Source organism: Cadophora gregata (assembly GCF_030347475.1).
Source record: "Cadophora gregata isolate MNR1 chromosome Unknown scaffold_5, whole genome shotgun sequence".
Taxonomy (NCBI): domain Eukaryota; kingdom Fungi; phylum Ascomycota; class Leotiomycetes; order Helotiales; family Ploettnerulaceae; genus Cadophora; species Cadophora gregata.
The window spans coordinates 856,427-868,922 of NW_026695928.1; the positions used below are offsets into that span (position 1 = coordinate 856,427).

General features: G+C 48.8%; 4 protein-coding genes across 4 annotated transcripts; 2 read left to right on the plus strand and 2 right to left on the minus strand.

Moving 5' to 3' along the window:
- Positions 1–868: 868 nt before the first annotated feature.
- On the minus strand, positions 869–3,832 carry ONS95_011051 (uncharacterized protein). Its single transcript, XM_058504645.1, has 4 exons — positions 2,669–3,832; positions 2,446–2,620; positions 2,145–2,399; positions 869–2,099 (listed from the first exon to the last, which is right to left on the minus strand). Exons 1-4 carry the CDS (start codon positions 3,104–3,106, stop codon positions 937–939), a joined length of 2,031 nt encoding a protein of 676 aa, XP_058359201.1. The 5' UTR covers positions 3,107–3,832; the 3' UTR covers positions 869–936.
- A 632-nt stretch (positions 3,833–4,464) lies between these two features.
- On the plus strand, positions 4,465–5,981 carry GCN3 (translation initiation factor eIF-2B subunit alpha; the record flags this gene model as incomplete). The annotated part of the gene is made up of 5 exons (XM_058504646.1): positions 4,465–4,486; positions 4,640–4,766; positions 4,836–5,543; positions 5,645–5,843; positions 5,892–5,981. The coding sequence occupies 5 exons, from the start codon at positions 4,465–4,467 to the stop codon at positions 5,979–5,981; spliced, it is 1,146 nt and encodes a 381-aa protein (XP_058359202.1).
- A 1,086-nt stretch (positions 5,982–7,067) lies between these two features.
- Positions 7,068–9,252, plus strand: ONS95_011053 (uncharacterized protein; the record flags this gene model as incomplete). Its single annotated transcript, XM_058504647.1, has 7 exons — positions 7,068–7,085; positions 7,150–7,191; positions 7,265–7,867; positions 7,923–8,063; positions 8,115–8,639; positions 8,773–9,000; positions 9,085–9,252. 7 exons carry the CDS (start codon positions 7,068–7,070, stop codon positions 9,250–9,252), a joined length of 1,725 nt encoding a protein of 574 aa, XP_058359203.1.
- Positions 9,253–9,708: 456 nt separating this feature from the next.
- On the minus strand, positions 9,709–12,023 carry ONS95_011054 (uncharacterized protein; the record flags this gene model as incomplete). Its single annotated transcript, XM_058504648.1, has 4 exons — positions 9,709–9,725; positions 9,775–10,190; positions 10,329–11,089; positions 11,154–12,023. 4 exons carry the CDS (start codon positions 12,021–12,023, stop codon positions 9,709–9,711), a joined length of 2,064 nt encoding a protein of 687 aa, XP_058359204.1.
- Positions 12,024–12,496: the final 473 nt, after the last annotated feature.

Sequence of the window (12,496 nt, forward strand, 5' to 3'; positions counted from 1 at the left end):
GGATGTGCGTGATGTGATGTGCGAGCCAATGTGTTATGTACGAGTGGGCCGGGAACAAGAAGCAGGGCAGAGTTCGTTCACCACTGCACGGAGTAGAAATGATTCTTGAGCGGCATTTGAAGGGAAAAAATATGTAGATGACAATACAATACTGGAGAGCTTACTTGCAAGCAAGAGCGCACTGAGATCCAGTTATTGTCACGTCGTGTGGAGGATTTGTGCAATACCTAGTTGGGGGTAGTGCAGTGGCGAATGAGACACCGGCTGATTTCTCGTTTGGGGCTTGGGACCGGTTCCTCCAGCTAAGGAAGCTGTCTGGAACGCGCAACAGAATGTCCTGAATACAGGGAGGACATTGATGATTGAAGTCAAGACGCTCTACCCAGACGGAGGAGCCAGCAAGTAAGTATCTTACCTTTCAGAAGCAAAGATTTGCGGATGAGAAAAAAAAAACCCCCCAAAAAAATAATCGGCAATTTGCCGGACTTTGATCAGGCTGGGGCTCGATCCCAGGACCTTCTCGGTATGAACGAACATGTAAACAGTAACCTGTTAACGAGATGTGCTGCATTATTTATTAGCCGGAGTCAAGTCAAATGAAGGCTGCTGTATTGGTGAAGACATACATAACCAACTACACCACCCGACCACTTGTCGTGCGCCCCTCAATCTTATCTTGTTATATATCAGTGTGGAGAAAAGAGTGCTCGGTCGGCTAATTCTTTGTGGACCACACGTGGACTGCCGAGCCTGCGAGCCTGCCTCTGCAGGTGGCTCCTATGCAGATGCAAGATTGCCGGTCCTAATCTTCGGCACGGTTACAGCTTAGTAGAATGAGAGAAAACAACAAGTAGTACATGTAAGTCTTTGGCCTTAATTGGTTGTCATGTAGGTTTGGATCCAGACAATTCATCACTTCCATTACTTGCATCCCATCTAAGTCTTTGGCTTGTCCAAACAGAAAAGATCACTGGCAAACAGTCCTTCCCTGTCCTTTCCCACACTATCTTCTGTACACCCTCCTATCTCCCTCCTGAAAATGCTGCTGTAATTAATAGCGTGCCCACCAAATCCATCAATATCAGTCAAATCGCCGTCCCAGGTCAAAAGAGGCATTTCCGATAGATTTGGCAAGTCGCCTTTATTTGGCAGAATACCGAGGAGTGAGGTCTTTATGACTGTCTTTTCTTTATCCTTAAGCGAGAGGTGCTGCTTAGGATCCGCCGTCAGCTCCCCAGGCACGGTTGCCTCTGCTTTCAACTCCTCCGAGTACTCCTCCGGAGGCTGGTAGAGGTCGTGATGAAGAGCTGCGAGAGAATGCTGGTTTTCGAAGTTTGGATATATCGTCCAATATCCGCGAGCACGAACAAGCTTCAAAACATGCTCAAGCCACGATGGATATGTCCTGCTAACCAGTTTCTGATTCAGTGTTGTTGGCGTTGGGAGAGAATGCTGAGAAGAAAGTAAATGCCCAACAAAATCATGGATTTCCACCCATTTGTCCCCAAAGTACAATGCTGCATTACTGTTTGGTGCCTGCCACAGGAACGGCGTGACGCCAGTAACAACCGCATTTTCGCCCACAGTAGAATGTGCTAGTACTGGCGGTGTAAACAAACTTGAGTCATTCAAGTAAGTCGATGGTAAGTCAAGGCTAATGCCAAGAAGAAATTGTCGAAGGTCTCCCCTATTAGTGGAGTACATGTACTCCAGAGCGTTGTATTTCAAAAAGTGGAAGAACAGAGGTGATAGTTCAACCATTGGCGAAAGTACAAGAACATGCGACATGAATGGATCAGCGGGCCAAAATGACTCGAGAAAGCGAATCGAATTCTCTTCTGCTGTGAGGCCGTGCTGTGGAATTCGGTGGTGCAAGGTGAGCAAGCTTCCTGTTGCATGATCGGGTATTGTGGGCCAGCGAAAGCGTTCAAGATATCTTCTCGAAGGATTATCGATATCGTGAGGCAACTCGATCGTCAGTCGAGGTAAGGCGGATGAGGAGAAATCTGCCCTTTTCAACGATTCGAGCAATCTGATCAGGGAACCAGATGATGAAGGCTGCGCATGGATTATAATATCAATGGTCACTTTGTTCCAGGCTGAGACGATTTAGCACATATTTTAACAATGGTGATGCCACTTACCGCTCAGAGAAGAACTATCCAGCAGGTTCAACCACATCAAGTTCTTCTCCGCATTATTAGGAAGCTCAATCACAGTCCTACCCAGGGTGATCGCGCGATCCTCAACACCTCGTGAGAACCAAGACTCTTCTTCCCCAGAACCGTCTATCAAAGTTGCTTGGGGATGTATGAAAGTGTTGATATGTCCAAAAGCAGCTGCGCTACTAACTTCCATGCGGAAGTCAGAACTTTGACTGGAATAATCAGGGCGGGCATCTGACGACAATTAGAATGCGCCTCACGAGCATGTCTTCTAGCATACCATGAAACACAATCTTGCACTCCCTCGTGATGCCGTTTACAGACTGCAGTATATCCATGGGTATTTCGTCTCTGCCCATCAGTGCGAAATGAACAAAGTTTTTTTCTCGGATTGCCATGTCACAGGCAATGGGGAGAAGGATTGCGGCACTTTTTAAACTTGCAGCAGCAAAGAGCTACAAAATTAGCAGTTGCATGCCGAACAGAGGCACAATACAGCATACCACATTGTTGTTGACCAGCTCAGACCCTCGTGTCCTCGATACTGCATGCAGACTAGAGGCAAGGTGGTAGAATTTGATCGGGCCATTGAAATCATGCTGGGGCACTTCCACCATATCCTTTGGTCCTGCTTTCGGAACCGTATCGTCCTTAGGGGTACTTAGAGGCCGAGGTTTGGCACTCAATGTAGGCCCGTAACTAGGTCTTTGTCTCGGACTCTCAAGATCTGTCGGCATATTTTTGAAGAAGTAGTAAAGTCCAATTAACGCAATTATGCCCAGGGCGATCCGCTTCAAAGTCCTCCGATGGGGTTTATGTGACATCTGCCGGTGCTGCCAGGCGATTGCCAAGCCCACACCACTTTTCGACCCAGGCCGATGGTCATCATCTCTCTTTCCCAGCTCTATATCGCCAGGGAATATTCTTGGTGGCATGGGCATTGCGTTGCGTTACGTTGTGTGGAGGTCGCCCTCTCAACCAGAGCCTATGGTGTGGAAACAACTGCCATGTGGTTCATGGGAATGTGTGACAGACAACTGGCTGCACTGGGCTCGGTCTCGGTCGCAACGCTAGAGGAGACGATATCCAAGGTATTGATCGTCAGAAGAATCATGTGTTGGAAAATTCTGAACCAAAGGTGGTTGAGGAAGTATAGGTTGTTTGTCGACTACGGGAGAAAGCGTGGTCTGGACATCAGAGGAAACCAGGAAACCAGGAAACCAGGAGTCTCAGGAAATATGCAGTGGATGCTGTTGAAGGTCTCGCAGTCGAGACGTATGTACGGGGTATATGGTGAATGGCGGTACCTTGAGGTGTGGTTTGGCCTGACCTGCTTAATTGAACGTAGGGTTGAAGCTGGAAATGGAGTTGGAGTTGGGGTTGGAGCTGGAGCTGGAGCTGGAGTTCTAGTTTGACGAGGTAAGGTATTGCCGCACCGAAGCGTCTGAGAGCTTGGCTCCTAGGTAGGTAGGTAGATACTTGGTAACGAATAACGAACTAGGGGACAGAAGTCCGTGCGTTAGGCTTAAACAGCTTAAAATCTGTATTTAAAAGATTAATAAGTTTAAATGGAAAAATCTTAAGCAACAAATTGATCAGTATACAATAAAGTAGTATTATTATTATTAGAAAGGATTGTTTCGTATCATTTGTTATAAAGTTATAAGACCATAAAAATAGGCTGAATTGTTGAAAGAGTAGTGTTCATCACTCAAGCGATCCAGCCTGTATTGCACGGACTTCTGTCCCCTACTCGTACTACTACTTAGCAGGTAGTTCGTACTGTATTACAGTAACGAAGGACCACAGCAGCAACGTCAGCGCACGGGCACGCGCGACCGGTCTTCTGGGCTGGCCTCTACTGTACGAAGGCTGGGCAGTGGGAACCGACCGCCGACCTTGTGATGTCCCTGGAGCCGGCCCCTGCCAATGCCCAAGTGACCTATGGAAATCAGGCAAATTTAGGTGCCTACCCGAGCTACCTTCCAAGGTTAGCAGGTTAGCAGGTTAGATACAATAAGATTCCCTGTATCCGACCGCCTAAGATAAGATAGCTGCCTACCTACGGTACAATAACTGTACCTAAGGTACCTTACCTCTAGCTTACCTACCCACGCACCCACGCACCCACGCACCCACCACCTAACTTTTCCTTTGATACTCCACTGCATCACCCCTTCGGTTACCTTCAGACCAGACCATTTCATTTCTCTCCGCTCAACCCTTCCTTCCGGTATCTACTTGTGCAATCTAGATCTGCACTCTAATCATCCCCCATCCCATCCCATCCCATCCCATCATGAATTCACCCGGAAGCTCTTGTAAGTCCCATTTCCTTCCAGGCTCTCAGTGGCCGCCTTGCCTTAGATTCCTCCCTAGTGTCGCACCGGCGCTGTCGGTAGCTCGGCTTGGACGCGTGCGGTTGTGGATGGGTAGATCGTGTAGCCTCGCTGACGAGAGAGAATATATTCCAGCCGCTTCGACATCACGAACTTTCGAAGGAAGCACAACACCACCCCCGTTAGCAGGTCACCCCCCCGCATTGACCAGAATGGCGTCTCTAGGCAACATTCCTCAAAGTGACAAGTCTAAATCTTTCGAGTAACTACCTGCCTCAAACCAAATGGTACCCACAACACGCGCGAACATGACTGACTCATTACTGTACAGCATTGTCGAAACCTACAATCGCCTGCTGCATGAAGACCCCGAGATTACTATGCCAGTTGCAGCGATCGAGGCCCTGATCGAGCTTCTTGTGCAATCAAATGCGGATACAGTCTACGAGTTCCTTGATCTGGTCAAAACCCAGTCCGACTACCTCAAATCCCGAATCCCCAACTCGATCTCCCTCTCCGCTGGCACAGACTTGTTCCAGCGCTATATGATCAGTTCAATGAAGCCTAGTAGTACTGGCGACTTCGAGACAGTGCGACAGCACTTATTAAGCAATGGGAGGCTGTTCGTGAGCCGCGCAAAGGCTGCCAGAGAGAGAATCGCTGCGTACGGAAAAGACTTTGTTCGCGATGGAAGTGTAGTTCTGACACATGGTGGATCGAGAGTAGTGGGCACGCTTCTAGGAAAGGCCGCGGAAGCCAGCAAGACTGGAGGAAATGTCAGATTCAAGGTCATCTATGTGATGAACCAAGCGCGGAGCTCGGAGAGCAAAGCTGTTGTTTCTTTGTTGAGGGCGAAGGGCGTTCCAGTTGCTACAATCAGCGAGGGCGCTGTGGGTTATGCGATGGGCAAGGTTAATCTGGTCATCGTCGGTGCTGAAGGTGTTGTTGAAAATGGAGGCATTATCTCCAGACTGGGCACTTACCAAATTGCGCTACTTGCGAAGGCTGCAGGGAAACCATTCTACGTGGCTGCGGAAAGGTATGTCTACATCTTGTTTTGGGCAGTTTTTCCCCATACCGTTGAGTTTCGGCTCTTGGCTGTGATGCTTTCTTGCATACTGATACTAATGTCCCCCTTAGTCATAAATTCGTTCGACTCTATCCTCTAGGCCAATATGATCTAGGTATTGACCAGCAGGTCATTGAATTCCAGACTGAGGATGAGAAAGACCTGACGGAGAATGAGAGGACGTTTGCGGAGCGGACGCCCACAGATGAGTATTTTGGTAACATTGATTTACCTAAACCAAACACCGCAGTAGATGCCGTTGACTTCACAGTAGGTCGAACCCTACCAGACCCTGTAGAGTATACTAATCATATACAGCCACCTGCCCTCGTCTCGGCTCTCATCACCGAGACAGGCGTCTTGACACCTAGCGCAGTCAGTGAAGAGTTAATCAGCATGTGGTATTGAAGAAAAGTGCTGCCGAGATGGAGGATACAAGGCATTAGCCAAGCATCGCCACTGCCATAAAACACGGCACGGAAATAGATGCACCATAGCAGCTTCTGACTGCATTACCCCGTCAATAAGGGATGGCAAGACCAGACCATTGGACAAGAGAAGAGCCAAGGAAGCTGTGAGAGTTGATTTGTGGCAACATCTGTCCGTTGTTCCTGGTGCAGAGAGCAGGCCTACGGTTGTGGAAACTCGTCAAAGATACGTGCCCTTGAGGTGCAATATTGATGCAATCATTTTCAATCAATCATTCCCTTTTTGTCCTCTTTTTCTTGTTGTGGTTCTAGCTTCAGGAGATCGTCCAAGCGGGCGTGTCGCTACTGTATCGCCAGAGTCTGAAAGCGTTTTCAAGTGTCAGGCAAATGATACGCCGGGCGAACCTTATTCAGACATCATCTCGTTCGGCCTGCTTATAGCACTAGTGGCCACCGGAGGTACTTCCTAAGTGGCTGTGCCAATGATTTTGTAAGGCTTGCTAACACGAAAACAAAGTCAGAAAACACGTGCTTTCATACATGGTACCTATAGGTAGGTAGGTGGCATTCGCCGGTCGTCGAAGATCTTGTTGCTCTGACCTACATTAGCGCGACATAGAAATCCGGGCAATAACTCTTCCACAATCTGCTTCACCTGCTACCAGATATCTACCTACGCGGCATTTACCTTTGAGCCGGGATCGCAAGCTAATCATGTCAATGGCCCACCGAACATCGATCAGATCTTTTGAGCGTCCCAGCGTTCGCGGGGAGGATGTACCCGGTTCTTTGAAACACGAGTACGATCCAGCAGTGGTGAGCAAACACCTGCCAATAAATTTGGATCTTTACAGTTGTTTCGAAACAAGAAACGGGCCACTCTCCGAAGTCCTAAACCTGCACACAACCCGTACAAAACTGGTAGCCTCCCCAGCGAACTCCTCCGGATTTAGATGTCAGGTTACTATCTTTCGGGATTCGGCTATCTATCATACCTGAGACCATCCCGAGTTCTTCGAGGTCAAGCAGCCAACGCAATTTGCTTATAGCAAGTCATTTCCCAGAAATGGTGAACACTGGCAAGGTTAGTATGTTCTTCTGGATCTGACACCTCACGACGACCACTTCAACGGCTAATGCCATTTAAGCCTTCGACAGGATGTGGTCGCTGCCGTACGAGGCGTATAAAGGTCCGTTAATGCTCGCTCGTTGATCTTCGTATGCTATCTTTATTGGAGATTGGTTTGACGAGATCGCTTCTAGTGTGATGAGGGACGACCGGAATGCTCCAGATGCCTGAAATACAAGAAGCCATGCCCTGGATATCGAGATCGGTTCGATGACAAGCTTCGCTACAAACCGCGAACTCCACGCAAAAAATTGACGGAAGATATCGTTCAAAGCCCGCTGGTTCCTCGGTCGCGGACCAGTAGCCAGAGCAGTGGAGCAGGATATCCGAAGTCCCGTGCCTCCAGCTCTTACGAGCATTCGCTGGTCTTCTCGCGCCGGGCTTCTTCGCCTGAATCAGTCATTCACACACCGTTGATGGATCCCATTGACCAGCAAGCGGAGTGTTTCTTCATCGCCAATTTCGTCAAAATCGCAGAAGCTGGACCTGGCAAGGGTTATCTGGATTTTGTGATTCCGCTGTTGACTGCGCCGCAGGCAAGTCGATGCTTGCCACTTGCATTTTCGGCTGTGTCTCAAGCTGCACTCGCAACATATCAACACTCCCCCATTTCCCTATCGAAGACACGAATGCAGTATCTCCAAGCTTTGAGTCGAATCAATCTCGCCCTCCGGGATCCTGCCCAGGCCTTGGATGATTCCGTAGTGGCTTCTGTGCTCCTTTTAGCGAAGTTTGAGGCGAGTATTTGACCATCTAAGCCCAGCTTATACTTGACTTCTGACATGTTCGTAGCAAATAACACCGTCCGAGATGGCTCTTAGAGGTTGGAAGTCTCACATTGACGGAGCACTGACCCTGTTAAAGGCGAGACCAGCGGGGCGGAGACGAAGTCCTCATGAATCCGATCTAATGGCTGCAGTCCGGGAACAAATGGTACGATATATACAAATGTCTTTGTCTTTGAACTTTCTAATTTTGCCATAGATTCCACTTTCCATCGCAAGAGGACTACCACTCGATTCCGAGTTCGCATGGATAGAGTCTGAGATTGACGATCGGGAAAAGTGCTTTTCACAACTGAACGTCGACATGTCGCAATTACAAGCTGATAATAAAGTAGCTACAAAGCTTGCAGAACGATCAATAGAGAACATTGAACGAGTCATCAATCTACTGCAAAGAGCCAAGCATTTAGATCAGCAATATGCAGACTGGGTCGCGGCTCTCCCATCCTCTTGGGTAGTTCAAACCAGCGATTGGAGCGAGTTTGAACCTTCCGACGTTGCCACATCGCTTGTGCATCCAGGCAGAGTTTACACATTTGGAGATCTGTGGATGGCCAATAAATACAATGTTGCACGCTCCTGCAGGATCTTGATATGGTCAACAATCTTGAGATGTATGGCGTGGCTGAATGGCCCTTACGATTATATGACGACGGATGAGTATTTAGAGGGTTCGAGGAAATGCCGCAATCTCATCGAGGATGTTACCTCGAGTATCCCATACGTACGTGCACCTGTATATATCCAACACAAGCCGAAGGATCTTTCTCTGCATTTCGGTAACGCGACTGTTCTTCAGCCAGTCATGGAATATTGAGTTTTCACAATCAAGAACCCTTCTGATGAGACCTGCATAGTATTTCGGATGGACGCCGAAGACAAGTCCAGCAACAGCCAACTTGTTCGAGCACAGCGTCGAGATTCAAGCATCAATGAAAGGTCGAGCAAGCATATTCCTGCTTTGGCCTCTGTATGTTGCTGCAAGCTCAGACTTTGCATCGCCTTCAGAACGCAAATATCTTCGCGGGAAGATGAAATACATTGCCAACAATCTAGGGGTCAATCAAGCTGTGATAGTGCTCAAGGTAGGAATTATATCCAGTTTGAATCTAGCTCTACATGGCCATAGCTACCTTTTGATGGAAAACCATTACTGACACGTTCGCTAGGATGACATAAAGCACCCTTCGCATTCCATATTGCGAGAAGGCAAAACATTTGATATTTGTCCAGCATCCCGGCCACCTGAGGGGCGAATTTGGTGGGAAGAGAACGTTCATTCTACTCTCAAGCCTCGGCTCTTTAGCTCCAGCACTGAGCAGGTATCATTAGCATGATTGACGATGTTGGAAAGCCAATTGAAGTTATCCAGGCTGGAACCTGTGTTTCTACAAGACCATTGTACCCGTCTGAGTATTGTATGGGCACGAATTAATGAGGCTTACTTTGCCGATATAATTCTTGTGCCATGACATATACTTGTCAGTAGGGCTTTCCATAAGTATTTTACTACTCGAAGTCTTACCGTTGCAGACACAACTTGAGCACTATGAGATGCACAAGGCTCTGCTTACAACCGTTTGGAATTTCTGAGTCACTTTCAGGTAAGTACAGGGAGTGAGAATGACACTGTATTGTCTACATTATCATCCTACAGAAGCTCTATCGTACCCTCGGACTTCGCAACTGGCGCTTAATGATATATTGCCCGTGCTCTACCAGCTGTCTATCCACCTGCTGATTATGCCGAGCAAAGGGCACATCCCTTCCAATGCTGCCTTAAAGCTCCCGGGCTACCAGTTCATGAGATCTATTTATTATTAGCCGGCCGTCAGGTCAAATGCGATCGCAAAGCTTACCTCTGCCGAATAGCCCCCTCTTTGCCCAATCCATTGCCAGTAGAATTCTCGTTCTGAAACTCACACTCTGAGCAAAGTAAATACTTCTCCAAGCATACACAGCCCACAAGCCCCCGGTGAGATTCCACCCCCCGCCCAGATCAAAGACCGCAGCGTTCCCAACGTAGGCCAAACTACCCAAGTGGTGGTACTCGAACGCTTTGTAGACAGCCTCGTCTAAGTCACCATAGCTGACGTCGTTGACTTTTAACCCTGGGGCAGCGCGCGCCATCTTATTGAATTTGTGACCAAGGTACTGGCCTTGCTGGTGAGCACGCTGTGCCGTCGCGGGTAAAGAGGTGAGCTTGCTATCGATCTGCATCAGCAGTTCGCGCATCTCGCCAAAGTCAAGCGTGCCCGACTGATCCTTATCATAGCTAAATCGCAGTACCATCAGCAATCGTCCTCTGGGTGGTTTTCTGGGAGCGGGTGGGGAGAGATTGAAGGAACGGATGGGATGATGTGTCTCCCGGGAGTTTCTACAAAAAAGATTCATGGGCTTCCCCGACACTCACGCAGCAAAAAGTTTGTCTAATCTTTTCAAGTGGTCCGCAGCTTGCGGGAATCTCTTTCGAACCTTCTGGGCTATCTCTCGCCATTCGCCGAAAGTAATTTGCACAGTTTCAGGGTCTTTCCCCTTCTCCCAAGCAACAGTACGAAGAAACGTGACCAGATGGTCTGCAACATTATTTTGTACAGTTGCGCAGTCTCCAATGGCGTAGACATCTCCGAGAGGAGTCCCATTAAGACGGAGGTGAGTGTCTGTCTCGAGAGCGTGACGGTTTGATTGTACGGAACCAAGTGCCTCAGAGACCCGTTGGCAAAATCCTGTCTGCGAGACTCCAGTGGACCAGAGGCAAAACCCCATAGGTAGCTCCTTCGTGATAGTCTCTCCGTTTTCCCCTTTCTGCGTGAAAAGTATTCTGTCACTCCGCACCTCCTTCACGCGTGAATTTGTCAGGATCTCTACTTGATCACGGGCAAACCGTTCCTCGGCATACTTCGAAAGCGCCTCATCATAGGTGTTAAGGATATGTCCCCGACTCTGAATAAGATGGACCGAGATCTCGTTTCGAAGGATCTTGGGAAAGTGGGCGGTCAGGTCTTCGTTGAGGAGATCAAAAAGCTCGGCGGCGAATTCGACTCCTGTAGGTCCACCTCCACTGACAACAAAGGAGAGGAGCCGTCTTCTTTCATCGTCAGACGTGGTTGGTAGACATGCATATTCCAAATTCGTGAGTATATGGTTGCGAATCTTCTGGGCGTCGTCAATATCCTGTAAAGAAGCCAAAATGTTAGCATTGCAAACATCTATACGTTTCTGGTTATATCGGACTTGCTTTCAAGAAATGACAGTTTTCTAGGCCCGTGACGCCGTGAGGGTTTGTGGTTGATCCCACTCCGATGACCAGTTTGTCGTACGGAAGATAGAAACGGACTTCATTGCCATCGTTGTCCTTTTGTGACAACTCCACAAGCTTTTCCGAGAATTCTATATTCTCTGCTGATGCTCGAAGAAAATGTCCTCTGACTCTCGTGACGATTCTTCTGATAGGCTCCACCAGAGACCGGAACTCTAGAGTACCAACAGTGGCAGACGGAAGCATAGGTGTAAATAAGAAGTAGTTCGTAGGCGAGACAAGTGTGACATGGTATTCCTCTGGATTCAGAGTTTTAAGCAGTGCAACACTTCCCCATCCACCTCCTAGTACGACCAACTTGGGTTTGTCCTTCTGCCTCTGCATTTCAGCGCAATCATCGTCATCGATCTGTACCTCTGCGATTGGGAGGTTCTTGGGGCCACCTCGTCGAGGGCTCAAGGCGATCTCAGATACTTGAATGTCCCTATATGATGGATCCTCGCGGTATGTCGAGGCATCGTACAGAAAGAAAGCTCCTACTGCAACACCGAAAACTATGAAAGAGCCCCCAAGCAATGCAGCAGAACGGTATGCGAAGTTTACGAGCCAGGATCGTCGCTGGGGAAGCGGTTTTCCGGAAACAAAGCGCATGCCGTGGAAGGATAAAAGCCGCTGGCGCCATTGCGCTTGGCAGACTGACGGTGAAGGTCGGATTGATATGCGTTGGCAATAGTACAATCTCGTATGTGCATTTATTCGTGGCGGTGGTGGGAGGAGAAGAGAGCTGCGAGTTGCAGTTCCAAAGGTGCCGAAGCGCGCAACACAGGTGGGAGCGCGCTGTTTGAGCATTGTGCCAATTGAGAGTCGGAGGCCGTGCTAGAGGTATTTTAGGATGCGGCTATCATGTTTGTAGGAGAAGATATGAGAATCAATAAGGAGCGACAAGGAAGCAAGAGGGACAGCGGCAGACAAGAAGGGGGTTGATATTGGTGTTGGTGGCTACTTGTGAGAGCGGGCGTTCTGAGCTTCTTATCCAGCGGCTGACGTAGCCACAGGTACGTACAGTACAGTACTGGCTGGGCGGCACGGAAGACGCGGCGCACAACCCACTCCTGTGCAGCCAACCAGCCAGGCAGACCTTCCATTGACGGAGAAGAAGATAAAAATGAGGAAAATTCCAATGCTAGCCTGGCTACCTCCAAATAACGTCGAACATCCTCCAAAAGTCCGATCCTTCGTGCGTGGAGGGACGGCATTTGAAGGCAAGGTTGCTCTCCATGAGACATCCATCTACTCCCCAGGAATCCGAACAGACTGCAAGG

Coding starts and splice junctions, on each gene's coding strand:
- ONS95_011051 (XM_058504645.1), bottom strand. CDS start 3,106: ATGCCCATGCCACCAAGAATATTCCCTGGCGATATAGAGCTGGGAAAG. Junction 2,621..2,668: donor AGCTGGTCAACAACAATGTG/GTATGCTGTATT, acceptor CTAATTTTGTAG/CTCTTTGCTGCTGCAAGTTT. Junction 2,400..2,445: donor GTGCAAGATTGTGTTTCATG/GTATGCTAGAAG, acceptor AATTGTCGTCAG/ATGCCCGCCCTGATTATTCC.